This window comes from Cyprinodon tularosa, unplaced genomic scaffold (assembly GCF_016077235.1).
Source record: "Cyprinodon tularosa strain WSP-4 unplaced genomic scaffold, ASM1607723v1 ctg401, whole genome shotgun sequence".
Classification (NCBI taxonomy): Eukaryota; Metazoa; Chordata; class Actinopteri; order Cyprinodontiformes; family Cyprinodontidae; genus Cyprinodon; species Cyprinodon tularosa.
The window spans coordinates 149,846-175,766 of NW_024039121.1; the positions used below are offsets into that span (position 1 = coordinate 149,846).

At 41.4% G+C, this 25,921-nt stretch overlaps 1 protein-coding gene across 3 annotated transcripts in view; it reads right to left on the reverse strand.

The window, feature by feature from the left end:
• sorl1 (sortilin-related receptor, L(DLR class) A repeats containing) overlaps window positions 1-25,921 on the reverse strand; it is a 168,941-nt gene that overhangs the window by 55,164 nt on the left and 87,856 nt on the right. For all 3 annotated transcript variants that reach the window (XM_038298187.1, XM_038298186.1, XM_038298188.1), the window contains exons 11-18: window positions 20,467-20,540; window positions 13,756-13,844; window positions 13,500-13,678; window positions 9,446-9,632; window positions 9,207-9,335; window positions 3,459-3,544; window positions 3,209-3,381; window positions 2,984-3,115 (exon numbers count right to left, since the gene is read on the reverse strand). In XM_038298187.1, coding sequence (XP_038154115.1) covers window positions 2,984-3,115; window positions 3,209-3,381; window positions 3,459-3,544; window positions 9,207-9,335; window positions 9,446-9,632; window positions 13,500-13,678; window positions 13,756-13,844; window positions 20,467-20,540 — 1,049 coding nt within the window. The remainder of the gene's footprint in view (window positions 1-2,983; window positions 3,116-3,208; window positions 3,382-3,458; window positions 3,545-9,206; window positions 9,336-9,445; window positions 9,633-13,499; window positions 13,679-13,755; window positions 13,845-20,466; window positions 20,541-25,921) is intronic.

Sequence of the window (25,921 nt, forward strand, 5' to 3'; positions counted from 1 at the left end):
AAGACTGTGAAAATGTTCCCCTTCGTCCGGTCAGCCTGGAACGCTGCCTTTCCACCCGTGGTTCTGACTTATTATCAATAGAGAAACTTCCTGCTTTGTAATTGTTGAAGTTAACCAACTGTAGGCTAACGGCTAAACTGCTGTCTTCCATCTGCCTCTATTCATGTTCCTGGGCCTTGAACCAGTGGGCTGGTCTGGATGTACATTTCAGGGCACGATAAAAGTGCAGCCAGAACCAAATAAGGCAACATCCCAGAGTTTACGTCAACTTGTTGCTTCATTTGGATTTGCATGTTTTCTGGTGGAAGTTTAGAATAGTGAGATTTGCAGAGAAAGGAGGTGTTGATGGGTTTGAACTTCTCTGTACGTCCATTTCACCCAATGAAATATCGTTATTCATCTACAATGGAAACTGTTTGCATTCTATGACGCCTTTAAAGTACTTTCTTAAGCAATAGTAGATTCTATTCATTTGTAAGGCTATTGAGTGTAATAGTTTTATTTATTCATTTTATGTCTATATTACTATTTATAAATCTACAGTGGGCGCTGGTTGGAAATGGACACTTCACTCACGCTCCGCGTGTTTCACGTATTGTGTGAAAAACATGTGACTACTATAGCCACTAGGTGGCAGTCTGACTCCATTTCGGCGTCCCATGAGTCAGAATTACATAGGTCGAGTAGCAGACTGGGAGAGGTGTCACGTGTTGCGAACTTATAGCGCAGTGGTTAAGCTGAGTGCTCTGTGGACTAACAGCTTGTGGGTTCAATCCCAACTGTGGCCGAGTTGCCTTAAATGTTTTTTTTTTTTTTTTATAAAGTGATGAAAGTTAGAATGTAACCAGGTTTTCTATTTTTGAAACAACAATTGGAGTTATTCGTTGGACATTCACGCATGAGCCTGTATAAAAAGAGGAGCTGACCAGCTCCTTTAGTCAGAGACTTGCAGTAGACACCGTGTCTGTAAGTTTGTGGGCCTGCAGTCAACTGAAAAGCAGGTTTATTGGGGATCTTGGTGTGATATTGTTCTATTTTATTTTGTTTTTGATTAAAATAAAGTTAATGAATTAATTTAACATTGGGACTGCATAATCTTATTTCATGAAAATATTTATAGATAGATTGATTTTTGATTTTTTCCCCTTTGGTTAAAAATTTAATATATAAATGTTAAAGTATTGCAATTGTTTCCAAATTAATTTTTCTTTGCACCAACCAAAGGGGAAAAAATAGAAAAAAAGCATCTGATTTTTTTTTTTTTTTTTTTTTTTTTGTGGTTATCTGCTGCGGACATACTGTAAGTGGACTGGTCATGTTATTGTCCGACTGATGTGTGGGTTATACAGGCCAAACATCTTCCCTTGCCAACCCAAATAATGAAATCCGTTTTTTTTTTTTTTTTTATCTTGACGAAAACCAGAAATATGGTCTGCCTGCATTCATCAACAACTTATGTTTGTGAGACCCCCTACCCCTCAGGACCCCCGCCTAATCAATGCAAAAAATAACGGCAAATGGCTTTAGCAGGTTATTCAGAGTTGACGCGGTACTTTGCAGACAACTTACTCTCTTGTTCTCTGACAATAGAATTCAACCACCACCATTTACAGAGACCCCCTCCCCCTCACAGCTCAACTTTGTGGTTTAACAGTTCTCAGATAAGATCGGAGGTGTATCTATAACTACTATCAATCTATCTATAAATATTTTCATGAAATAAGATTATGCAGTCCCAATGTTAAATTAATTCATTAACTTTATTTTAATCAAAAACAAAATAAAATAGAACAATATCACACCAAGATCCCCAATAAACCTGCTTTTCAGTTGACTGCAGGCCCACAAACTTACAGACACGGTGTCTACTGCAAGTCTCTGACTAAAGGAGCTGGTCAGCTCCTCTTTTTATACAGGCTCATGCGTGAATGTCCAACGAATAACTCCAATTGTTGTTTCAAAAATAGAAAACCTGGTTACATTCTAACTTTCATCACTTTATAAAAAAAAAAAAAAAAAACATTTAAGGCAACTCGGCCACAGTTGGGATTGAACCCACAAGCTGTTAGTCTAAAGACCACTCAGCTTAACCACTGCGCTATAAGTTCGCAACACGTGACACCCCTCCCAGTCTGCTACTTGACCAGACTGGGAGGGGTGTCACGTATTGCACGGCAAGAAAGTAACACACAAAAACAAAGCTTTCAACGGCACTTATATTTTACAAAACTAAAGAAAATATATTTTCTTACATACCCTTTTGAATAACTTTGGCTTATCTTAATGAGGAATCAACTTTGGATATGATTTTAATTTCAACATCACCAGCCGCAGCACTGTCTCTGTCGCCTTTCTCTGGTTGCGCTACAGTCCGTATCCCCGGCTCCAACTTAATTAATTTTATTTTTCATTAAATAATAGCGATGCAGATAAATAGAAATAACAGTTCTCAGATAAGATCGGAGGTGTATCTATAACTACGCAACCATTTTCATAAAATAAGATTATGCAGTCACTTGACTGCATAATCTTATGTTAAATTAATTCATTAACTTTATTTTAATCAAAAACAAAATAAAATAGCACAGTATCACACCAAGATCCCCAATAAACCTGCTTTTCAGTTGACTGCAGGCCCACAAACGTCACCCTCAGCACGGCAGAGGTCCCAAGCGCCACCTGGTGGTTGTCCGGGTACATTGCAGTTCTTTTTGAAATAAAAAAACTGGCCTCAGGAAATACAACGTGATTCACGTGGGAATCACACAGGAATCACGCAGGAAACCGTCCATTTCCAACCAGTCCCCACTGTAATCATTGTTATCCTTTTATGTATTTACTCTTTGAAATTGTTATAAATTGTTTAGTATGTGTGCATGCTGCGAAGTTTGCCTGCTCTTCATTGTGCAAATGGTGTAGCACGTGTCAACGTGTTTCTGTAAACTCTTATTGGAAATTAATTTTAAAAAATGAATGTTTTTACCTCTATCTTCTGGGCTCCAGCGTCTACCCAGTAGAGCAGCCTGCTGATGGGGTCAAAGGTCAGGGCCTCCACATTCTGCAAGTCTTTCCTGACTATGACCTCCTGACCCGTGCTGCCGTTCAGACACAGACGCTGCAGGAGAAGCAGAACATGGAAACGCCATCGGTGAACAACGCAGCAGCAGAAGAGAAGCTGAAGTTCCACGGAGCACCAAAGGATCCAGACCTGGATGGTGTCCAGCGAGATGTCGGCCCAGTACAGGCAGTTCCTGTCGTAGTCAAAGTCCAGAGCCACAGCTTCCCTGAGGCCGGCCAGCGGCAGGGCCTGGTCGGTGCCTGTAGCCAGGTCGTAGCGGTGGATGGAGTTCCTCACGGCGTACAGGATGAACTCGTTACTCTCTGTGAGGACACGGCAGACGGCTCAGCATAAAGCAACCAGGCACACGGGTCATTTGGTTGTTTAGAAAGGAACCGACCTCCGACAGGACAAGGCAGCATCTCTCCATCCAGCCTGGCTTCCACGTCTCCTCCGCTGCAGCTGTCCCCCGGTACCTTCCTGTAGCTGCGAGTGGAAGAACCAGACGGTTTAATACCCAGCAGGACACCTGGTGGTCCTCACACCGAGCAGCCAGCAGGAGGAGGAAACACAGAACCAGTGGCAGCAGAGGTGGACGGATCCGATCAGAAACAACGGTAGGAAACGCTCAGATCCTCCAGACACCAAACTTAATCTGAAACAAACCAGGAACTCCAGCACCACAACCCTACGTCCATGCTGTGGACTCGGACTAGGCCACTAACTCTTAAAGTCGTAGGGAAGCGGCTGTTCCAACCGTTGAGTGGTGCCAGACTTTACACGAGTGAATAAAGTGAATGTGATTGGTCGATTATCAAGGGGCGGGATTGTTGTGGTTTTGCAAGCTTTTTGCTTGTGGCCGGTTTGTTGGAAGCATCTTGCTAACCAGTTAGCAACTTAGTGCTAGCAGGTTCCCAATGGGAAATTCCATTGGGACCAAGTAGCACTAAATTGGTGACTTAGAAACGACGCTGTCAAGGAACGCTATGGACAGAGGAAACATGCAAGAGGAGGAGAGTTTAGTGTCGGAGGTCGTGGATGAGTCTCCTCCGTCATCCATTTTTTATTTAGAGGAGGAAAGCGGGGACGAAGATGTTGTGGAAGAGGACGCCAGGGCGGCAGAAGCTTGGTTTGGTGTAGAAGGCTTCCAGCCGTACATGTTTGAGCCCTTGCCTCGCAACGCTGCCAGTTCTGTTAGCTCTACGCCTACCGAAGACACAGACGTCCATCCCCGTGAACACTGGGACGCAACTCAATGGGAAAGGAAAGGATTCTGATTTCAACCGTTGCGTATATTAGCTGGGACATATGAATTAAGTAGCCTCGTGAGACCATCCTGATCTCGCGAGCTTTCAAGGTTTCACTCGCAGATCAGTCTGGAGACTCTCCGTTGAAGAAAATTTGGAGCCGTTCACCAAATGAACGTCCAATCAGCGTTGGCTTTGAGGCGGGTTGAGGTGTGACGCAACGAGAAGCGCAACAGTTCAGCCTGAAGAACATGGCGGCTTCAGCCGATGAAACTAGCGTTAGCGTGGCTATCGAGCAAGTTTTATGGGAATTACAGAGTATATCTTCACTGAAAGAAGAGCAAAACACTGCTCTGGAGGCTTTTCTCAGAGGAAAAGATGTTTTTGCTCTTCTCCCGACTGGTTTCGGCAAGAGTTTGATCTATCAATTGGCTCCTCTTCGTCGTCGCTCTGTTAGTACGTCATATGCTTCGTTGATCTGATTGGTTTATTTGGCCCGTCTATCACCAACATAGGCCAATCAGCTAACCAGTATTTTCGCCCCTTCCCAAAATTACTTCAACGGAAGGTTTCCAGATGGATATGCGGAGCAAATCCATCTGGCAGAGTCAGGTTATGAATCAAGATGCTATGACCGAAAAAATTTGATTGACAGATGACTGTTGATATATGATTGGCCGAATTTAGGTGTTCAGGCTGACGTAGAACTAACTGGCCTGCAGAAGATAACGAAAAAAAACCCCACAGATTTTAGGACAGGATTTTTTCAAAAATATAAATTTTCTAAGAGTGATTTGACATTTAAATATGATTCCCCTTGATCAGGTGAAAACATCCCCTCAGCATGCTGCTGCCACCGTCGTGTCTCTCCATTGTGTTAATTTCAATGAAGTTAACACTGACTGAGTTATAACTGTTTTTAGTGTAAACCAACAACCAGTGCTGGACGAGACTTTGTGCTGTTAGCAGCGCTTTTAAAAGGTTCTGGTTCTGGTCGCTCTCAGAGCAATGTTAGAACTCGGCTCCATGAGGTATTAACTCTCAAAAGTCTTCCCCATCTACTGTGCCAATCGCTAGCATATCATGTTTCAAACGTTTAGCTTAATAACCTCTATTTTTCTAGTTCTGCTGCTCCGCTGTGCAGCGTGGCTAAATGGGCCCATTCAGGTGAGAACTGGAGGAGGTTAGATTTACAAACAGAACCACAGGAAGTCTGTTCTGCTTCCTTCATTCTATTAAGCAGTGGAAACAGGATGTTAGCTAACAGGACGTACGGGCGTACAATGTGCCATTACCTGTTTGCCAATAATGGCAAACAGAATAACTTCCAGTGGAAATATTTCCTTTTTCTTACTTTTTTATTCTTTTGTATTTTTTAGAGGCATGGGTTTCTTTTTGTATATCTTTGTATTTTCGTATTTTCGTCAATATTGCATTTTCTAAAAATAAAAAAACAGAAATACATAAAAAAGTTCAATCATCTTGTGATAGTTACTTTGACTGCTCTGAGCATGCGCAAATATACGTCACACAGCGTATATATTTAAATTTGTTTAAATATTTGATTTACTCTGTACTTAACTATGCACTCCAGCAGTACTGATCCCACAATGGATTCATTTGCTACCTTTCGTGACCTGCAGTTTTTCATTGATAAGGGAACATTTCCTGAAAATTTGGATTTTTATTCCAGAAAAAATGACATCAAGCAATACAATGGATTGAATTTAAAAAGCATCCATTTCTTCCAGAAAAGTCTTCAATATTGTCCTTACGATGTAGTTTAGTATTCTTTAATTATTTAAGGATATAAAGAAAGTTTTTTCAGTACCGTAATTACATTATTTTTTGGCGACCCGGAAGTTATTCTGTTCGCGCAGGCGCAAATGAGCTGATGGTACGGATCGTGCTACCGGTACGGATCGGGTAGCGACATACACGCTTAGCTAAAAACTTTAGAAATTGTATGCCCCATTTTTGGGATGTACGACTTTGGTACGCCGTAATTTTACCCCGGAATATGAAGGAATATCTAATGTTTCTATGGACAATTTCACTGGCGGGAACAAGCACGCTGCGCTGTCTGCAAGCGGGTTTTTAAAAAGTTTAGGAAAAGTCATTGAATGGCTGATAACTGTAGGGTTATTTTGGAGTGTTTTTTTTTTTTTCTTTGGGACATTACTGTCCTTGGAATGGGGGGGGGGGGGGGGGGGGTAACAACAGCGTAAGCTCCTGTCACACCTGGACGATTTAGACCAGCGACTGCCTGATATACAAAAAATCTGGCAAAAACGCTGGCGTATGGGAAACCCTTCGACATACTACGACGTCAAGAATTTGGAGCATGTTTAGAGTTCCCCGACATATTCCAGCGTGTGACATACGTGGGCCATAACTTCCTGGTCAATTATGTGATGGTTGACATACGTTCAGTGTAAATTACTCATAGGTCGTAGCGTCTAGCTTACCCGGAATCTATGAGTAATTGTGCATAACGTTTGCGTAACTTATCAAGAACCTGTTCCAGTTGACCGCTTACACTTAGACACTTAACATTATTTATCCCATGGGATTACTTCCCAGTAGCTTCTATAGAGTACAAAGAGTTAAAGCAAAATGCCATTAAAGATAAAAATACTACTGACAATATAAATAGAGCAGTGTTGTATAGTAACAAAGTAAAAATACTTCATTTCTGTACTTAAGTATAATTTGAAGTACTTTATACTTTCCAAGAGTATACATTTTTTGAGAACTTTCACTTTTACTTCACTACATTTACGAACTTAATTGCATACTTTTACTCCGATACATTTTCAATGTTTGGTTTAGTTACTAAGTAAAAAAAAAAAAAAAAAAAAACGAGCAAGACAGCGAGAGAAACGGAAGTGTTTTGACCCCGCCTACTGACTACAAAGTTGGGTCTTGACAATAGGATACTCCTGTTTCACAAAGTCAGTCTAAATTTATCCTACACTTAGTTGTTTATACTATTTTAGGTAAATTTAACCTTTAAAGTTTACCAAAATGTACCGTAAAAAAATGTCATTCAAACTGCACTTACTTTTTACTTATACTTTTCACTACATTACTTGAGTACATCTATTTTTACAGTAATCCTTATACTTAAGTACAAGCCATTTCATTTACTTTAAGACTTTTACTCAAGTAACATTTCAGTCAGTGACTTGGACTTTTACCAAAGTCATATTTTGGAAAAGTACTTATACTTTTACTGGACTCCGAGATTTCATTACTTTATACAACACTGAAATAAAGTGTATACTGTACCAAAACAGCATTTAAAAAAAAGAAAGCTGTAATGTCCTGGAATATGTTTCCCTTAGATATAAAAACACGCTGAACGTGTTTCTAACTTCCAGCTACTGTATAATGGCGTATTGGCAGCGTTTTGGTATAAAGGGGGTTCACAGGAGGAAACCGTCAGTTCTCCTCCAGACTTCATCCCCATCATAGGGTGAGCCAGAAGGTGAGTGATGGATCCTCCCTGCGTTCACGCCCACCACTGTTAGGTTCATTCTTTATACATCATGTGCATTGTTATTCTGTTAGCCAGATTAGAGAGAGTAGAAGGCCTTCCTTCACATTGTGGATGTCACTGTGTGTACGGAGGTCATCTAATTAGGACAGCCTTCTTGTCTTTTAAAGATACACAGGATATGGGCAAATCTTGGAGCCGGTCTGATGAAGGAGAGCTAGCTGTAACCCTGGGGCATAGAGGCAAGATGCAAGAAGTTCAGGGCATTCATAAGTCAGTTTCTGATACGGACAGCTAAGCATCCACCTGATGCAACACATAGACTCATGAGCTATAAGAAGGAGAAGATGGCCTTGTTTAGGGCTCAATCTTTGCCGGACGCTCACTGATGTTTTTGGAGCCCACAGCTCTGCAAGCTCCAAGCATTTTCTCTGTCCTGTAACGACCTGATCTGGAATAAACTCTGTTACTTTTTTACCCTTGTTCTATAGTCCTTTTTATATGGTTTTACTCAGTTTGAGTTAAGAGTAGAAAATAACTTGCTCCCAGGAAAAGAACCGGAAGGGAAGTTCTGAGGCGCAACTGCCTATTGGGGGGGGGTAAACAGCAGCTGGGTTAAAAACACGATCAAAGACATCTTTTTCTGCAAACCGGGCGCCTCCGAGCTCGTCGCTGCCCCCCTCAGGACACTGTGCATCCTTTCCTGGGCATTACTCTGCTGTGTGTTATGCAGAAGTTAGGCTGTTGTTGGACAGAAGTTCTGGAATCGTTATGAATACTCCATGCATACGCCCAGAATAGAAAAAATACGTAGAAAGTTCAGCGTATTCCAGAGTTTTAGGAGATTCTGGGACGTCAGGCAGACGCTGGATAAATCAGCAAGGTGTAACAGGGGGGGCCTAACGTAAATGACACATGGGTGGTGGGGGTTGTGGGAGGGGGGGGATTGAAGCATTCTTAACAAAGTAGATATAAACAGGACCGAACTGTGAATCTGTTCATGGTTCAGCAAATATCGGTGAGAATGAACAGCCTCTATGGATACGGAGAACATTACAACACAGAAAATCATCAATTATTAAGATGAAATGATTTTTAATTCATTAAGATTACTCTCATGATGACCCTAGTTTTTGTTAATCGTTTAATACCTAACATTATTTATGTGATAAATCCCAGTTCTGATCATAAAAAGTAACTTTAAATTACTTTATCTTAGGTAACTTTTAACTTCGATTGAGAAGTACTTGAGTTACTATCTATTACTTATGGGTAAGAGTAACTAATAACTATAACTAGTTAGCTTTTTCAGTAGGGGATGAAGTGTCATTGCCACAGTTCTAACAGTTATTTTCTTTAAATTTCTAAGGAAAGACGTGCATTTGTGATTTTGAGAATTCACCCTTTGCTGCGACGGTAGGTGGTCCCAACGGGACAAGGGACCGGAGGAGCGTACAGGTCTCCAAGGAACTCTGGGTCCGGTACGCACACCTGAAGAGACAGGTCCTCGCTGAGCTTAAAGCCATAGTCACTGAAAACAGAAAGAGAGAGACTGAGAGCTGCTATTTCCAGCTGACGTCGCATCGTTCTTCAAACCCTTTAATTATCTTTATTTCTGGGATGGTGTTTCGCTCCTCTCACCATTCGTAGTCCTGCCGCGTGCAGGAGCAGTTGGAGACGGTGACGGGGCGATCAAAGTCCTCCCCGTTGAAGCAGGTGGCGTGAGGAGCTCTCCTCTTGAAGGTCACCTCTCTGCCCAGCAGACACTCGTTTCCATGTTCGTCTGAAGGAGACCAGCGCTTGTAGTCGGCCTCTGAACACGGGACACCTGGAGCGGGGGGGGATCTATTATTAGGCAACACTAGGCAGCTGTCCAGGGCCCCAGGTTCCTGGGGGGCTCCATAAAACTCTGTTTCCATGTATGGTTATAATAATAATAATAATAATACATTTTATTTAACAGCGCCTTTCTAGACACTCAAGGTCACTTTACAAATAATACAAAAAATAAATAAAAAGAGATGAAAATACAAAATACAGATACAGGAACATAAAAAAACAGAGAACAAAAAAACCAATTATGGATAGGGAAAAGAGCAGTATATTCACAGATAAGCGAGCTGGAACAGATGGGTTTTGAGTCTGGCTTTGAATAAGGGGAGAGAGTCAATACTGCGGAGGTCGGGAGGAAGTGAGTTCCAGAGCTGGGGAGCAGAGCGGCTGAAGGCTCTGCTCCCCATGGTGACAAGTCGAGCTGGGGGTACAGTGAGGTGGATGGAGGAGGAGGATCTAAGGGAGCGGGAGGAGGTGGCAATGTGAAGGAGGTCTGACAGATATGAAGGAGCAAGGTTATGGATGGCTTTGAAAGTATAGAGAAGGATTTTGAATTGAATTCTGAATTGAACTGGGAGCCAATGGAGTTGGTGAAGAACAGGGGAAATATGATGGAAGGAGGGGGTTCTGGTGATGACACGAGCTGCTGAGTTCTGAAGAAGTTGGAGTTTATGGAGAGATTTATGAGGGAGGCCAAAAAGAAGAGAATTGCAATAATCAATACGGGAGGTGATGAGGCTGTGGATAAGGACAGAGGCAGTATGAGTGGTGAGGGAGGAACGGAGACGGTTAATGTTGCCAAGGTGGAAGTATGCAGACCTGGTAATTTTATCTATGTGAGACTGAAAGGAGAGGGAGGAGTCGAGGATGACACCCAGACTCTTGACCTGAGGGGAGGGGGAGACTAAGGAGTTGTCAATGGGTAGTGAGAAACTTTTGATTTTTGATAGGGTGGATTTAGTGGCAACGAGGAGGAGTTCTGTTTTATCACTGTTTAGTTTAAGGAAGTTTGAGGTGAACCAGTCTTTAATTTCAAGTAGGCAGTTAGTAAGGGACAAGGGGGGGAGAGAGGAAGTGGGTTTACTGGATAAATAAAGCTGGGTGTCATCCGCATAACAGTGAAAGTGAATGTTGAATTTCCGGAAAATACTGCCAAGGGGAAGAAGGTAGGTGATGAAGAGGAGGGGGCCAAGAACTGAGCCTTGAGGAACACCAGAAGTGACAGGGGAAGGGTGCGAAGTGAAAGATTTGAGCTGAATAAACTGAGTGCGGTCGGAGAGATATGAGCGGAACCATTCAAGAGGGATGTGAGAGATGCCAAGAGAGGATAATCTATTGAGGAGAATGGGATGAGAAATGGTATCAAATGCTGCACTGAGATCGAGAAGGATGAGGATGGAGAGGAGTCCGGAGTCAGCAGCTATAAGGAGATCGTTTGTGATTTTTATTAGGGCAGTTTCAGTACTATGAGAGGGGCGAAAACCAGACTGGAAAGGTTCGTAAAGACTGTTGAGGGTAAGAAAGGTGTGGAGTTGAGCAGACACAATTTTTTCAAGTATTTTAGAGATAAAGGGAAGATTAGAAATGGGATGAAGATTATTAAAGTTAGTGGGATCAGAACCAGGTTTTTTCAGAATCGGGGAGACAGATGCAGTTTTGAAAAGTGAAGGAACAATACCAGAAGAGAGTGAAGAATGAATAATGGAAGTAATGAAGGGGAGGAGGGAGGTAAGACAGGTTTTGACCAGAGCCGTGGGGAGGGGGTCAAGAGAACAGGTAGAGGACTTGGATTTTTGAATGAGGTCAGAAATTTCAGAAGAAGTGGGCAGTAGGAAGGAGGAAAATGACTGGCTACGGGGGAGGGGCGGAGGGGAAGTGGGAGGCAAGGCGGTCATATGTAATTGCTGGTGAATGGAGTAGATTTTTTCATTAAAGAAGGTTGACAAAGAATTACAGGTCTGAGTAGAATACATGTAAGAAGGCAGGGTGTCAGGGGGGTCAAAGATCCTATGCATTATGGAAAAGAGAGACTTGGAATTTCCATCATTGGAACAGATAAGGTCAGAATAGTAATTTGATTTGGTAATGGCTATTGAATTTGAATATTGAAGTAGATGAGTTTTATGCATTTCTTTGTGTATGGAGAGACCAGTTTTTTTGTGGAGGCGTTCCAGTTGCCGACCTTTGGCTTTCATGAGGTGGAGCTCAGGAGTAAACCAAGGGGCAGAGCGGGAAAAGGTCACAGACCGGGTTTTGAGAGGGGCAAGGTACTTGAGAATATTGGAAAGTCCAGAGTTGTAGTGGGTGACAAGGTGGTCCGGAGAGGAAAGAACAGGGATTGGGATATTGTCAATGTGGGAGATAAGATGTCTGTGTTTATGTTCTTCATATTGCGGAAGGAAATCTGGTGGACAGGCTTGATTATGGAGAGAGACAGGGAAACGTTGAAGGATAAAAGAAAGTGATCTGAAATATCACAATATAAGCTATTACTAGATAGACTAATTAACATTGGTATAGGAAACACAGCTATTACTTGGTTCAAAAACTATCTTACAGAGCGAACGCAATGTGTTTCTATAGATGGTCTTAAATCAGACTTTTTAGAAATTTCTATGGGTGTTCCTCAAGGTTCGATTTTAGCCCCCATCTTATTTTCTATATTCATAAATAACATTGGAAAGGACGTGCAAACTGCTAAACTGCATCTTTATGCAGATGACACTGTGATTTATTCAGTTGCCTCTTCACTGAACCAAGCCATGCATGACCTTCAGTTGGCCTTTCAGCAGCTTCAAGTTTCTCTACATGGCCTTAAGTTAGTTTTCAAGGGCTCGTTCCCAATCCCCAGATAATATAACTATTAACACATTAAATGGAGACTTAATTGAAAAAGTTTCTTCATATAAGTATTTAGGTTTTTGGCTGGACAACAAACTTTCTTTCAAAGTTCATGTTGAAAAACTTGTAAAAAAAGCTGAAACTACGGCTGGGGTTTTATTTTAGAAATAAAACTTGTTTTAACAAGTCAGCCAGAAAAACACTTGTGAAGGCTACGTTTTAAGTGTTTTGGACTATGGTGATGTTGTCTACATGCATGCTGCCTCTAGCACTCTCCACCTGTTAGATTCTGTGTACCATAGTGCTCTGCGCTTCCTAACTAACTCCTATTCCCGTACTCATCATTGTACGCTGTATGAACTGCTAGGCTGGCCGTCACTAAGTCTACGTAGATAACTTCATTTCTATATTTTTCTATACAAGGCCATGTTGGGTAAACTGCTGGCATATTTATGTAATCTCCTCAAGCTAAATTCCAGCCATTTTCATCTCCGTTCCACCAGGTGGCGCTCTTACCAGGTTCCAATGGTTTTTACTGAGCTGGGGAAGAAATCCTTCTCTTACTTTGCTCCATGGTCCTGGAATACTTTGCAAAACTTGCTCCATTTAAATGATCTAGTCCAATTGAATGAATTTAAGACCATGTTAAAATGTCATGTCATTCAAAAATGTAAATGCCCTATGTGACCTGTCTTTTCCTCTATGTGAGATTTTGTCTATGTTGTATTTCTGTTTGTATTTTAACTGGTGTGCCGTCTTGGCCAGGTCTCCCTCGAAAAAGAGATTTCAATCTCAAGGGACTTCCTGGTTAAATAAAGGTTAAATTAAAAAATAAAATGGTTCATACAACTATTCCTTATTTGTGCACATTAGTTATGTTTTTAATAAAAATCCTTTGTCTAAAATGCCATCAGACAATAATTATCAGGAAATAAACCACTCGTCTGATCATGAGCTCCATCCCAGGTGCGATCTGAGACTCCGGAGCAAAGCGAAGGCGGCGCCTCATTCTGCCACCTACCCAGAACATCCGAGGTGTTGACCTGCAGGATGAGCCAGCTGTGCCTCTGCTCAGCATACGAGCCGAAGATGGTGAAGATGGTGCTCTTCTCCCCCGGCTCCGTCAGAAGCTGGTACACGTACACCTCCTTCTCCGAGAACTGGAACTCGGTCCACGTCTCTCCTTCGTTGGTGCTAAACCTGCCGACGACACGTTACAATCCATCCTCTGCAGGACAAAGATGGAGACCAAAGAAATGAGTTAACGTGAGACTTACTTGAGATGTTTGGTGGCGCCTCCCTGTGTAATGGCCATCAGGATACCCCCGTGGTCCCCCCAAGTATAGAAATGAGGGCCAGCCAGAGCCTGAAGACAAAAAACAAGAACATCTCTTGGCTTCTACTCTTCAGACACTATTTCATTTCACCGTCCCAGAAAGAACAAACACACAAAAATACATCAGTTTTCCTCAGGAATATATGAATAACCAATGCTTTTATTTTGATGAGTCTAGTTTCGCCTCAGTTGTAGCATGTAAATAAGATGAGTTGCCAATTGAATAAGATTTTTTTATCTTAAAATAAGATCATTGGAAAATATGCACTTAAAATAAGACAATGCCATTTTTTTTTTCTATTTTTAAATGTAAATTGTACTGTTCCATTGGAAAAGAAGTATTTTTTTCTTAAAATAAATGCATTTTTTCTTGGATTAATCAGTTCAAGACGCCATCTTAGACCTGCTTCAACAAACCCGCTGTCATTTAGACAAAGCAGACAGCAATGTGAGGATCCGGTTCTTTGATTTCTCCAGAACATTTAACAGCCTGACTCTAAGAAGGCTCAGGCGGGGCATCAACAATCACCTGGACCAAAAAAACCTGAGAAACTTAGGTTCTTATCATGGCAAGGGCAAAAAAAGCTCAACTGTTCTAAGAACTCTGGAGATGATTTCACACAGAGGGATTCCTCATAGTGAAGATCATGGAGAGCAGTGATTTCCTGAAGACTCTGACTTCTTCAGTCGGATCCTTCCCTTCTACACTGGCATAAAATCTAAATCTAGAGAAGTCTTTTTTTCTTAAAATAAAACCATTTCTTCTTGGATTAAATAAATAAAAGAAACATTTTGCCAATGGAGGAACATAATTTACATCTTATTTCAAGTCTACGTTACCTACAAAACCCAAAACCAGAAAAGTTGGCCTGTTGTGTAAATCGTGAATAAAAACAGAATACAATGACTTGCAAATCATTTTCAACCTATATTCAACTGAACACACTGCAAAGACACCATACTTAAAGGAGAAGTTCGGTTTTTTACACTTTAAGCCCATTTTCTGTAGTGTCCAGGATGAAATCGAATGATCGACACCAAAATTTTGACAATTGCTCCTGTCTCTGCTTTTTGGCTCATTTAGAATCACCCCCTGGCTGCTTTAGAATGGCTAGCATAGAGCATGTCCGATAATGTCCTTAAAACAACCTTAAACGTTCTTTTTTTTAAATATGCTACTCACCGTGTCGTCAGCGCTGTTCAATGACGTTCCAAAAAAAGTTTCGTGAAGAAAAAACGTTCCTGTAGTGTTTTATTTAGCATTTTGTAAATCCCATTGAGTTCTGTAGGAATAGTCAATATTCCGCTGCCACCGGAAACGGAAATGGGGCCTGTTTACACAGTTGTAGTCTTTTCGCTTCACTCTGTGTACTCGACGTCGAGAATCAAGAATCCACCTTTCGTATTCCATTTTCAGAGTTTTTTAAAGTGTTTAACAGAGACGTTAGCACCTCGACGTCGGAGTACACAGAGTGAAGCGAAAAGACTACAACTAAGCGTAAACAGGCCCCATTTCCGTTTCCGGTGGCAGGGGAATATTGACTATTCCTACAGAACTCAATGGGATTTACAAAATGCTAAATAAAACACTACAGGAACGGTTTTTCTTCACGAAACTTTTTTTGGAACGTCATTGAACAGCGCTGACGACCCAGTGAGTAGCATATTTAAAAAAAAGAACGTTTAAGGTTGTTTTAAGGACATTATCGGACATGCTCTATGAAAGCCATTCTGAAGCAGCCAGGGGGGGATTCTAAATGAGCCAAAAAGCAGAGACAGGACCAATTGTCAAAATTTTGGTGTCGATCATTCGATTTCATCCTGGACACTACAGAAAATGGGCTAAAAGTGTTAAAAACCGAACTTCTCCTTTAACGTTCCAACTGGTAAACTTTGTTATTTTTTTGCAAATACATTTGGAATTTGATGCCTGCAAGATGTTTCAAAAAAGCTGGCACAAGTGACAAAGAAAACTTATCCAACACTTATTTGGAATATCCCACAGGTGAACATGCTAATTGGGAACAGGTGGGTCCCATGATTGGGTATAAAAGCAGCTTCCTTGAAATGCTCAGTCATTCACAAACAAGAATTGGGCGAGGGTCACCACTTTGCGAACAAATGGGTGGGAAAACTGTCGAACAGTTCAAGAACAACATTTCTATTGCAAGGAATTTAGAAATTTCCCCATCTACGGTCCGTAATATCATCAAAAGTTTCAGAGAATCTGGAGAAATCACTACATGTAAAGGGGCAAGGCCGAAAACCAACCCTGAATGCCCGTGACCTTCGACCCCTCAGGTGGTACTGCATCAACAACCGACATCAGTGTGTAAAGGAAATCACCACATGGGCTCAGGCAGGGGCGTTGCTAGGCACAAAGCTTTACTGGGGCACTTGCCCCCTACCGCATATGTCCCTCCTTCCATACACAAATACAGACAAGCACACTGCCCCACTGTGATATATTCCTACCAAAATTAACAGTTGAAATATTAATAAGTGTAAGATCATATTTGTTTTAACAAACATGAACATTTTCAACGTTGCAGCTATAATAAATAAGACATTACCAACTTTGACAAATAAAAAGTTTCCTAATACACATTCTGAAGTAATCATTAATTCCTAGGTTACAGAGTTTTAGTTCAGGGGAACATTTAACTCAACCTGAACTAAGTTTTTCTTTTATTTATTGAGCATTAAAGTGTACCTCTTATTTTTCATTTTTGCAAAGCGGTCAATCACTAGACTGTGACTCAGCTTAGAAAGTTCTTCCTTTTCAAATGATAAAATAGCCAGATGATGGAGCCTATCTTGTCCCATTGTGGACCTCAGCCAAGTGTGGAGCCTTCTCAACACACTGAATGACCTTTCACAACTCCAGCTGTTGACTGGGATTGTAAAAGGGAGATCTGGATGACCTGCGTTAGTGTTGGGAATATGATGTTATCAAGCAAGTTGAAAACACTGCATATCCTTGATGACAAGGCTTTCTTTTTCAACCATCAAACCATTTTGAATTAAATGAACGTTTTTTTACTCCAAATTTGTGCTGGGGATGGTGGGACAACTTCACTTGTTTAGGACCATCACGCTTTCCCCCTAAGTCACTAATGTCCCCTTCTTGTTTGTGGAAGCTGGTTGTTGCTCCCTCATCACCTTCATGGTCCTGTCTCTCTCCTGTCTCTTGCCTGTCTGTCTCGCCTCCTCCTCCCTTTCCTACTCCAGCACCTGCATTCTCATTCTCTACAGCAAACATTGAAAAATGTAAATTTATATTTATGTAAATATCAGTCATATTGCTTATAACGTTGCTAATGTAACTGGTTAGCTTAAATCACTAATTCATCACGAGACCTTACCTCCCTCTCTCTCATCTTGTTTTACTGCTTCCCTGTCTCTGCTTCGTGTGAGGAATTTCCTGATATCCATCTACAAACCAGTGCAGTAATTTTCAGTTAGTAGCCTATAAATCATCTGGTTTCACTGGGAAAATAATAAAATTGACAGAACTAAAAATGCGTCGCGGCCGCACAGTGTCCCATCCAACTCAGTTGAGAGCAGCGCGTTAGTTTACCTGCAGTTCATGCAGTGACATGCGCTGACGTGGGGGGCGCTATTACATCCTCATTTTGGAATAGAAATACACATCTCCTCCCGTTGGAATTATTTTAATAGATGCTTTAAAAAATGTATTACTGTTGCAAATATTCATGAGATTTATACTGGGGCACAGCTCATTTATACTGGGGCACGTGCCCCAGTAAATGGGGTCTGGTGACGCCGATGGGCTCAGGAATACTTCAGAAAACCACTGTCACTAACTATAGTTCATCGCTACATCTGTAAGCGTTAGTTAAAGCTCTACTATGCAAAGCAAAAGCCATTTATCAACAAGATCCAGAAACGCCGCCGGCTTTGCTGGGCCCGAGCTCATCTAAGATGGACTGATGCAAAGTGGAAAATTCTTCTTTGGTCTGATGAGTCCACATTTCAAATTGTTTTTGGAAACTGTGGACGTCGTGTCCTCCGGACGAAAGAGGACAAGAACCATCCGGACTGTTATAGGCGCAACGTTCAAAAGCCAGCGTCTGTGATGGTATGGGGGTGCATTAGTGCCCAAGGCATGGGTAACTTACACATCTGTGAAGGCAACATTAATGCTGAAAGGTGCATACAGGTTACATACATATGCTGCCATCCAAGCGACGTATTTTTCATGGACACCCCTCCTTATTTCAGCAAGACAACGCCAAGTCACATTCTGCACATGTTACAACAGAGTGGCTTCGTAGCAAAAGAGTGCGGGAACTCCCCTGGCCTGCCTGCAGTCCAGACCTGTCCCCCCGTTGAAAATGTGTGGCGCGTTATGAAACGTAAAATACAACGGAGACCCGGACTGTTGAAAAACTTAAGCTGTACGTCAGCTTAGAAGAATTCCACCTGAAAAGCTTCAAAAATTGTCTCCTCGGTTCCCAAACGTTTACCGAGTGTTGTTAAAACAGGGTTCCTACAGCATGAGGCAAGTTAAGTTCAAGACTTTTTAATGCCACTTGAAATAAAAATTTAAGACCAAATTCACAAGAAACACCAGAAAAACCTGCTTGCGACAACTTAACCCAAAGGTTTATTTTAACATAAACCACTGCACTAATGTTTCAAATTTTGAAAGGCTTCCCATACAGGAAGAAAGCTAAAAACACACAAATGACAGATATATTTTAACAATTATTTAACTGTGTCAGGTTTCTGTTATAGTATTTAGTCTTGCTTTACTCCTTGCTGTGTTCTTTGGTTTTTTCCAGTTACTGTCCTAGTCTGGGTTCTGTTATGTTTTCTTTTAACATTGTGTTATTTCCAGTCTTCCAGGTTTCTATTTGTTGCTCTCTGCTGCCCTCTTGTGTTCTCCTTCTTCCCTAGCTCTTTCCCTCTTGTTCTGTGCACACCTGCTCCCAGTTTCCTCATTAGCCCCCTCTTTGTCTCTGTCTCCTTTAAAAGCCCTCTCTCTTCAGTTCCCCTTTGCTGGGTCCTCGTCAAACACCGTCTACATGCACTAACTCCTTCTCTCAGAGCCTTCTTCATTATGTTTGTGATTCCCCTGATGTCCCCATGGTTTCTGGTACGTTAGACTTGTTTTCATGTTTTTGATTTTTGGACTTCTGGTATCATGTTTGTTTGGACTTTCTGTTTTCTGTTAAGTCATTATTAAATCCACAACAGATTCACGTCTGCCTCTCTGCCTCTTCTTTTGGGTCAACACTCAATAACCAAATCCTGACAAACTGAATTCACAAACTTTGTTTTAGCAGGGAACAAAAAAAATCAGTTTTAAAGCCGCAACATAACCATTGCTAAGTCTTTTTGCAGCTATTTTTCTTTGTATGGTTTTCTTAGTATGTTTGATTTGGTGATAAGTGGAGGCGTTGCAGAGACAAGGGTGGAACTAAACTGAGAAATACCGGCTGTTTCTCTCTAACTCCATTTTGACGCTTTGTGTTTCGCGCTTCGCATGTGCGACTCCACTGCCTTAATTCCCATCGTTCTGAGCTTGAATGACTTCTTGCACTAAATCCACTGAGCCTCATGTATGTTCCCTGGTTTTAGCCATGGAGAAAACTCTTGGCTGGAGACAATTTTGGTTACATTTACACTTGCTCATATTTTCCAGACAAAAGTTAATGATGCATCTCCCAAATGTCCCGGCCGCAACAACGCTTTTATTGGTTCCGATATCGGAACCAAAATAAATAAAAATAAAAATAATCCTATTTATGATGTTTTAAAAATTAAGACCTGCGAAAAACTGATTTAAGACATTTTAATACCAATTAAGGCCTTCGTTTTATTTTATTATAAGACTTTTTAAGGAGCCGCAGGAACCCTGCATAAGGAAAGGTGATGTAACACAGTGGTAGAAATGCCCTGTGCAACATCTTTCTGGCATTAAATTCTGAGTTAATGGTTATTTGCAAAACAAAATGCAGTTTCTCAGTTCGAACATTAAATATATTGTCTTTGCATTGTATTCAGCTGAATATGGGTTAAAAAAGGTTTGCAAATCATTATATTCTGTTTTTATTTTAGATTTACATAACCTGCCAACTTTTCTGGTTTTAGGTTTGTAATTATCTTATTTTAAGAGTAAAAATCCTCATTCTATTGGCAAACTATCTCATTTACCTGCTCAAATAAAGGGTCAATACGCTTCATCTAAGAATATTTGACTTATTTCTAGATAGTTTTTCCAACATCAACACCGAGAACAACTGGTTAAAAATAGCAACAACAAAAACTATGACTTGCAGAAACATTTAATTTCCCTTTTGGATTAATAATAAAGTATATTTGAATCTTACTGATTGGATTCTGCATTAAAATCTGAATCAATACCGAGCTCTGCTTGTTGTAAAGTAAAACTTAGACATAACTCAGAGGTAAAAGTCCTGAAACTGTTAAACATTATTTACAACCGAAGCATAAACGAAATAAATGACCCAATAGTTCTGCAGGAATAATGAAACGTTTGGATTCTTATCCAGTTAGTTTAACCTCACAGATCGATCAACAGATCGGCCTTTTCTCTATTTTGACGTCATAGAAACGAGCTGCCGTTTCTCGTCTCGCCGTCTGCGTCACCTTCCGTACTGACCTCTTTCCAGCGAGCTCCAGCGCTGCTCGATACGTAAACGTTGGGCTTGTTGGCCAGATTCCTGCCAACGGATCCTGCAAGCAGAGAACAAAGCAGGTAAAACACATGAAGGGAATCTCCTGTTCAGCATCTGGGTCTCTCCTCATTTAGCTTCACAGATGAAAAGCAGATTAAATAAATGTAATCCATTAAAACATCATTTTGCAGAAGAGTAAAATTATTAAAATACGGTTTAATCTTCTCATTATTTGTTAAATCTGTTTTTCTGGGCTTGCAGCATTTTAATGCATCAGGAAATAGTTTGGGGTCTGATTTTCAGCCCAGTCTGACCTGGAAGAAGGAAAACATGAAAAGGAACCAGAACTAAAGGCGTCGTCAGCAGCACTCGATGCGGAAGCCATCAGAGAGGGGCGGAGTCAGAGTCAGACTGCTGTTATCAGTCTGAGATACTGAGAAAGCACAGAGCTGTTAAACGCTGCATAGAGGAAAAGCTATTTCTATAAAAACGCTGTGCTTCTTTAAAGGAATAGTACACCCAAAACATGATTAGCCTTCATTTTCTACTCACCCCCATGCTGAACAACACTCTGGAGTACTTTTTTGATATCTCAAATGCATCTGGAGATCTGGGAGGCTTCTTGCTGTCTGCTGACATTCAAATAATGGAGGTCCATGGCGCCCGAGACAGAAAGGTCCATAAAAGTCCACAAAAACGTGTCAATATTCCTCCATACTGCTCGTCCAATGTAATCCAAGTGTCCTGAGTGGGTAGCATCCAGAATTTACTCGAAACGAAGTCATTTAGAACGTTTTAGATTCTAAACAGTAGTGTATAGGATTTCCTAATAGCGCCCCCATGCGCGCTCACGATTCTACGGAAGCCGGCAGACCAAACCGGAAGAAAGTGCGCATTCAGCGTCTGCTCTGCCGATAATGCAAGCGTAGAAGAAGAAATGTGCTGTTTACCTGTGCAAAGAAAGAAACAACGAAAGAAAAATGTCTGAGGACTTCAGTGATGAGGAAGAGCATGAGTTCTTTGCCGAGCTGAATGCGCTGGTTTGGTCTGCCGGCTTCCGTAGAATCGTGAGCGCGCATGGGGGCGCTATTAGGAAATCCTATACACTACTGTTTAGGCTCTAAAACGTTCTAAATGACTTTGTTTCGAGTAAATTCTGGACGCTACCCACTCAGGACACTTGGATTACATTGGACGAGCAGTATGGAGAAATATTGACACGTTTTTTGTGGACTTTTATGGACCTTTCTGCCTCGGGCACCATAGACCTCCATTATTTGAATGTCAGCAGACAGCAAGAAGCCTCCCAGATCTCCAGATGCATTTGAGATATCAAAAAAGTACTCCAGAGTGTTGTTCAGCATGGGGGTGAGTAGAAAATGAAGGCTAATCATGTTTTGGGTGTACTATTCCTTTAAGCCTCCAGGAGAGAGAAGATAACAGGAAGGCTGCCTTGTTTTAAACTTTAAACCTCAATCTGTCAAAGAAGGCAGCGGATTCATTATTCTGCTGGTTTTTGGACGTCTCCAGGTTAAAACAAGGATCGTCATTATTTAGTCCTCACCGTTACTGGCTGCTGTTACTGTCATGTAGGGGTGTGGGAAAAAATATATTTGCCGATATATCGGGATTTTCAGCTGCCAAATTAATATTGATTGTTAAGTTTTGACTCAAACAATGAGGGAAAATGGGCTACATCTGCAACTCCGCTCTGGCAGATGGCGCCATGGAGCCCTTTAGCCGTGCGACGCTGCGCCATATCTGTAGTTGAGGCCGTCACGACGGAAGACGTGAGCTGTTTCTCAATCTGTGTACTTGTGCGATCTCATACGCTAAAAAAACGTCATCAGCCTGAGCCTTAGTACCGTTCCAATTCAATAAATAAGACCAAGAACGGACAAAGTCCCCGGATGTTGTTCTGGCCCCTCCCTCTTTACCCAGCATGCATCAGAGCAGACTTGTCCTTTCTCCAGACTACTTCCAGGTTAGCGCTCACAGAGCTCAGAGGATTAAGTTAAAAGTTCTCTTTTCTGTTGCTGTTGTTCAATAAAAGTACGTTTTAAGATAATTAGAGGTGAGAAAATTATATTTTAAGCTTCACTATATGGAACATTTACTGATTTAATGCGTAATTTAAAAAAAAAGTTCCGATGTTGAGAGGACGGCGGCAGCCAGGGCTAACGTTAGCCCGTCTGCAGCGGCCATTATTCTAACTTCATTTTATGGTACTAAGGAGTCTTTAATTATATGTTTTTAAATTAGTTAATAACTATTAAGTATTTTTAGTAACAATTGAGTATCATATGTCAAGAAAGAGCTAGGTGTCCTCTTTTTCAGAAATCTAGATGTGCTCACCCTGATTCTGATATAACACCAGAGCTGCTGTGATTAATCAATTAAGTCTAATTAGATGAAATCCTTTAAAATCTGAATACGAATTAGAATTTCATGTATGAGGAAATCATGAAAGTTTCACTTTTAATTTTCTTCTAAGTGCTACGGCTGTGATATAGATGTAACTCAACTTAAAACAAAGCAGAGTGTATATGACGTCATCCGCACGCTGGACTGGAGTTGTGACAGACAACCCGGGCCACAGGCGGCGCTCTACCGCTTCTATTCATTCTAGCTAATCTGAATCCTTCAATTCCATTTGGAGAGCGAGATCATCTGTGGTAGCAGCACTAGACGTGAGGAAAACTAGCAGCAGGATAAATGAACGGTAGCCAGCGTGCGCGGATGACATCATACATGCGCCGCTTTGTTTTAAAAAGATATAGAAAATATCCCCAGACGGGTGTCTGGGAGGCAGTGATTGGCCTCCATGTTCTGAATGCTGGCGTACCATAAAGAATAAATGATGAACAGTTTAGTTTGTGCCTTCAAGTCGTTGCCCATAGGAAGACGTTACTTGGATTAGGGGTGTAAATAATAATCGTTTTGTATCGATGCATCGATACGTCCGCAAGAGAATCGATTCATGTTTTTTTTTTTCCTCCGGTCTATTTTTATCCATTTGGATGTAATTCTCCTCCCGTGCTGCGGTGGCGCTAAACCTATTTTGCCCTCCTACCGCGCTTCCTGGTTATACTCTTACAGCAGTTTGTTGCAGTGAGCTTGATGCAGACATTTTTGATTTATGCTCAATATTGAAGCGTGGTCTGAGCTACACACTCCGGGTCTAGATACGGCCGAGGCGGCGAGGAAGTGGGGGCGAGTTTAGTCCGACGACAGAGGGACATGAGGGCCAAAAAGAGCGGAGATCCAGGTGGAAAAAGGGTCCCAGCGTTCTCGCGCACCTCACTCTTCTAGCGGGTCAAACTTCAAGAGTTGTTTCCCGGAATTTCGGTCATTAAAACAAACCAAGCTGGCCTCCTGTCTGCAATTAGGGAGAGGAGCAGCGGAGCGTCAGTGGAGGGGGGGGGACGTCTGGAGCTGAGGTATTGCATTGAACTCATTGCAGTGATTTTCTGCAGTATTTTTTGATGCAACTTTTCTACTTCTGTTATTTGCTGTTGTTTCAAAAAAAAAAATGCATAACGATATTACAGCTTTCATTGATTTATTTCAAACTTGAAACTTTGTTTAGCCTGTAAGGTGTAAGAAAATTAATAAATAAATAAATAAAATTATCCGCTTAATTGATTAATTGAATTGAATCGAATCGTGCTGTATTCTTGAGTATCGAAATTAATCGAATCGTCTGGTCAGGAAATCGCCATGATGGATGTGATTTACACGCCTAACTTGGATATAACCTAACGGAATATCTTCAGAACGGCTCCAAATGACACTAAACTCATACGGGTGAGTAGAACATGATGGAATAACGGAAAATCAAGGAGGCACTGTAAAAAAAAAAAAATGGCGTTCCCCTTTAAGCTAGAAATATGTCTGAAATGTGTGAATTATATATTTTATAGCGGATGTTTAAGTCTTCTTAAACTGCTTGAAGTCATTATTCTGAGAAAGACCAGAATGTTTTCTGCCATATTTCACAGTCGTTCAGGTGTGCAGATGGAGGTGGAGAGAAAGAAGGGATGAAGGTGATAAAGAGCGAAAGGTTGGTTTAGGAAAAGACACTTGGTACAAACCGAATCCTCAGAATTGTTAATATTAAAAACATTAGCAGGATGTGAACTTTATTGAAACCTATAAAATAAAGCTTATTTAACAATGTTACTCAGTGGCGAAGAACAAAAGACAGAAAGACAAGTTAAGTAATAAATAATGTCTTGGATAAATTGCTTTTAAGTGCAGTTGTAATCTTTGAATAAGGGTTTTTTACTTGTGCTTAAGTAATTTTGTCCTAAAATAACAAAACTAGGGCTGCAACTAACGATTATTTTGCAAATCAATTAATGACTAATTATCTTCTTATCCAGGATGATGTTCCTGAATCTCAGATCAACCAACTGTTGCATCTCAAGTGAGACAGAAAGCCTGTCATTTCTGCAAGATGTGATAAAGCCTTAGAGGGTTTATAACAAGGGAAAACCTGTTTGGTTGAATGAAAAGTATCAATCCTGATGTCTGAATCTCAGAAAGTAGAAAAATACGTCAACTAGACGACGGAGTAGCAGCTGTAATTAGCCCATCTGTTTGGGAGCGATAAGAGAGCCGAGCGCTCGCTCCCTCACAGCTCTGCACTCTCTCTCCATCCTCACCCTGTTATCTAATAACAATTACATTAGAGAGTCATGCTGGGGGTGGGGGGCGTCAACAAATCAGAGCTCTCCACCAGCTGCAAAGAGCTGAGGAGTTGTTGTTTTTTGCCAGTTTCAGCAGCAGAGCGTTTTTATCCCAGCAGTTTGCTGCTGACAGAACATCTAGATGTTCGGTGAGAAATGTTCTGACAGAGATCAGCAGACCTGGTCTGTCTGGTTCACTTCCTGTAAAGGTCGGACTGTCTGGTGGCAGCAGAAATGTGAGGAATATGAAGAGAAGCACAAAAAGACGACGGCCAGCATCTCTTCCTTCTTGTCCTCTCATAGACAAACCTGGAAAACCTTCAGAGAATCATCCAGCAAACATGTCAGTTGAAACCATGGCTCCTTTCAATGCTGAGGAGCAGCGGCTCCACTCTGAAGCCTAGTTTATGCTCAGAAACCAGGTCGTCTGTGTGTGTCGCAATTAACACAGATATGCGCATATTACTCAATCTTTTCAAGATGGTTGAAAATGAAGACTGCTCTCCGCATCATTGGCTACCATGGTTGTTTTTCTTCCTGCTTCTGTGTAGCAAGACGGAGAATAGTGACCTTTGTTGAGTATTAAAGGGATAGTTCAGGATTTTTGACATGAATCTGTATGGCATCCCCATCACCAGTGTCATGCTATCACACTGACTTACCCCTGGCAGCGTCCTGTGAGCAGAGTTCTCGTCCAGTTTTGGTCAAGCCGAAAGTAGTCCGGCAGGTTTGCTAGACCCAGCGAAAT